The sequence below is a fragment of the Brassica napus genome, chromosome A4 (assembly GCF_020379485.1).
Source record: "Brassica napus cultivar Da-Ae chromosome A4, Da-Ae, whole genome shotgun sequence".
In the NCBI taxonomy this organism is placed as follows: Eukaryota; Viridiplantae; Streptophyta; class Magnoliopsida; order Brassicales; family Brassicaceae; genus Brassica; species Brassica napus.
Window position 1 is genome coordinate 3,785,603 of NC_063437.1, and position 3,527 is coordinate 3,789,129.

At 33.0% G+C, this 3,527-nt stretch overlaps 1 protein-coding gene across 1 annotated transcript; it reads right to left on the reverse strand.

The window, feature by feature from the left end:
* Positions 1 to 445: 445 nt before the first annotated feature.
* On the reverse strand, positions 446 to 3,164 carry LOC106449323 (soluble inorganic pyrophosphatase 4). Its single transcript, XM_013891098.3, has 9 exons — positions 2,878 to 3,164; positions 2,328 to 2,468; positions 2,196 to 2,224; positions 1,917 to 1,982; positions 1,717 to 1,824; positions 1,329 to 1,394; positions 1,108 to 1,228; positions 910 to 991; positions 446 to 793 (listed from the first exon to the last, which is right to left on the reverse strand). Exons 2-9 carry the CDS (start codon positions 2,464 to 2,466, stop codon positions 751 to 753), a joined length of 654 nt encoding a protein of 217 aa, XP_013746552.1. The 5' UTR covers positions 2,467 to 2,468; positions 2,878 to 3,164; the 3' UTR covers positions 446 to 750.
* Positions 3,165 to 3,527: the final 363 nt, after the last annotated feature.

Here is a 3,527-nt window from a genome sequence, read left to right on the forward strand (position 1 = left end):
TAAAATTACATTAAAATGTTAAATAATTAGTTTATATTTTTTTATAAATAATATTAAAATTAAAATAAAATAAATAATATATTTTTATTTGTATTAATTGATACAAAATACTAAATAATAAAATTGATTCGTTTTAATTTAAAATTTGAAAATACAATATTAACTGCAATAAATTATAATTTCTCACCAGCAAATGTGAAATAGAGGAAACAAATACTAAGTGTTATTTATGAATTAGGGATACTGATATATGCAAATTTTGAAGCATATAGAAATAGAGTATTTTGGGTTGAATTGAAACTTATTAATTTTGTCTCGCTAATTAGTTTATTCGATAATTAATTCACTAAGTTTCTATGTAGAAATTGGAGTATTATGTCAGTAAGAAGCAAAGTATTTTTTGTCATTTACGTAAAATTCAGAATCATATAGAAGCCAAAAAAAAAACAATAATCTACCATGGATTTAAGAAACGAAACACTTTCAACAATTTATCAATATGGGAAAAATTACTCAAGAATAAAAATGAAGAACAAACAAAATGGCAACGTTCTTAGTTTCTTTGACAATTTTTTCGGCATCATCTACCGGATTCAACAAAAGGACATACACAAATACATTCTTTTGAGAACCCTAACAAATATATTTGTAAGTATTTATACTTTTGTATACACTTCACATCTGTCAAGAAAACAAATGTGAAAATGCACTTGCAAGCTTTCTTTATTGCTTGGGTGGTGGTGAAAGAGATCACCGCCTCAAGGTCTCCATGACGTAATCCGCATACAAATCCCTACAATGTCAAAAAATAAGGAAAATTATCCACTTGATTAGTTAGCTATTCTATGGAATGCTGAACTGCTTCATATTATATATGAAATATAACAGTCATTTTTAGCAAAGGCTTACATGGAATGCTGAACTGCTTCATAGGCTGCTGTAGCGGGAAGGAAGTCATTAACGGCTACTTCCTTGTTCTCGTTTTTCTTATCTGTGAGAAGAAGAATCCAAGAACATGAGTCTCATCATATAGTTTCGGTTCACCCTTAATCTCGTATCATCCCATGACAAACAAAGGTTGAATGAAGATGAAGAAAGAGTACTCACAGTCTTCAAAGAAACGACGAATCTCAGCCAGACGATGAGGAGGAAGCTCCTTGATGTCATTGTAATGACGGTACTCTGGATCGTCAGCGCAGACAGCAATGATCTTGTCGTCTTTCTCACCCTTTTAAAAGCGCATAAAGAGCATCTAGTCTCAGTATCATTTTTGGTTTTACAAGAACATAGTGAAATATTGACACTCAAAAAGTGTTGATTTTTTAAACCTGATCGATCATTGGCATAAGCCCAATAGCTTTGGCGCGAAGGAAGCATCCAGGAATCACCGGTTCCTGTATAACAAATACAATATATGATTCACATGGAATTTGTTCTCTACTAGTCAAAACAAGAAAGCCTGAGGACGAAGCTGTAAAGCTGCTTTTCTAATTCAATTTCACCAAATCAAACAGAATTGATTAGTGAGACACCTATATAAGCCTAGCTTTCACTAAAAGCTCTCAAACAGACTCAACAACATCTCTAATCTGCTACATTAAGTCCTAGACTAGATACAGTAGGGTTTATAATCTTCAAAGCTTATCAGATGAACCAATATATGTGATGAATTATACAACTTCTAAACATTTCATTGGAAAACAAAAAAAAGGTTACCTGCATGATGACAAGAACATCAATAGGGTCGTTGTCCTCACAAAGGGTACGCGGAATGAACCCGTAGTTGTGTGGGTACACGACAGATGAGTAAAGAATACGGTCGACCTGAAAACGAATTACGCAATGTTTTAAACCATGGTGCCATCTTTAACAGTGCAAGGGACAGCAAATAAAGCTATTCACAGTGAAGTTAATACCTTGATGAGACCCGTAGTTTTGTCGAGTTCATACTTCACCTTGCTCCCTTTTCCTATCTCAACCACCTGCAATGACACCACCATATGCTTAGTTAATGATTCCCAAAGAAACATCTCTACGATTAAACTCATAAACGGGTTTCCTAATCAGGCAATAGACATCATATAATATGATACAGATACATCTCCAAATACCCACAATGCCATTCTTTTGTGACAATCTAATTATATCAAATCCTTAGATATTTTGCTGCCTAAGAACGTGACAAAAATACTTACACAGTTGAAGATTACTGGAGCTTCAGGTCCTATAAAACAGAGCAAACAAGAAGTAAAAATGTTAATATTTAGAAGCAACGTAATCATTTTAGAACCTGAAAATAAAAAGGAAACGTTACGTAACAGCCTTACCTATCTCAAGATCATGCCATGGGTGTGCAGCAACTGATCTATGGGTCAAGGACGAAAGTATCCTCTCATTAAGAGGAGGAACTGAAGCCTGTTTCTCCGCATAGTTCTTGGTGGTAGCAATCTCAATCGGTGGCGCCATATCTGCAAACAAAGCACATATCAAACAGAACACCATTAATACATGCATCCGTGAAGCAACGAAACACGGACAAAAGCATGACCAACACAAACTCTGGTGATAACTCTTTTACAAATGTAATGTACCAAAGATCTACACGTCTCGACAATTGAATACAAAACCAATGCTTGACACAGAGACACCCAAGATACAAAATCATCTTTTTATAAAAGAAAGTTATTGAAACGTCCAAGAAACGCATATGTTTTGTTTTGTTTTTGCAGCAGTTCATGGATCTTTAAATGTACCTACCGACACAAAACCGTTCTCAAGGTTTTTTTTCTTTTTTGAAAAACAATCTGTCGAAAGTTCAAAATCCAACTCAGATCTGCAGGTCTCATGGCTTATGCAAGTACATTTCGAAGTCCGTACCTTAGCGTAACGACGAATCTCCCGAGCAAAAAGAGTGTTGCAAGAAGTGAAAACACAGGCACAGATCTCGAGATTAACAAACTCAAGATTCAAGAAGCAACGATGAAGAGAGAGAGAGAGAGAGTAAAGGAAAGCTAAAGGAGAATGTAGCTGTAAACTATACGCGTTCCCGCTCTCTCTCGCGCTGCTTCTCTGCTATTTGAAAGCTCCATTTATTTTATTTAAGGAATATAATAAAGGGCAATTGTCAATAATAGCACCTTTCAAGTTTATGTCTCAAAAATATCATTAGAAAGAGAAAGTCACAAAAATGACATTTATTAAAGGGTAAAATATCTCTAATACCCTTGGTTTAAAATTAAATAAACAAACAAAAATAAATAAAATAAAAATAAAAAAAATTAAAAAAAAAGATTTTTTTTATATAGTTTCAGATTATATGTTTTCAGATTCGAAATTTTTATAATTTTTTTTTTTAAATTTATTTTTTCAAATTTTCTTTTTATATTTAAAAATACTTTTTGAAACTGTTTTTAAATTTTTTATTTTTTATTAGTATTTTTTTTTATAAAATTTTAAACCCTAATTCCAAAACCCCACCCCTTAACTCTAAACCCTAAAGTTTGGATTAATTAACCCAAGGGGTATAA

Coding starts and splice junctions, on each gene's coding strand:
- LOC106449323 (XM_013891098.3), bottom strand. CDS start 2,466: ATGGCGCCACCGATTGAGATTGCTACCACCAAGAACTATGCGGAGAAA. Junction 1,825..1,916: donor AAACTACGGGTCTCATCAAG/GTATTAACTTCA, acceptor ATTCGTTTTCAG/GTCGACCGTATTCTTTACTC. Junction 1,229..1,328: donor TTATGCCAATGATCGATCAG/GTTTAAAAAATC, acceptor CGCTTTTAAAAG/GGTGAGAAAGACGACAAGAT.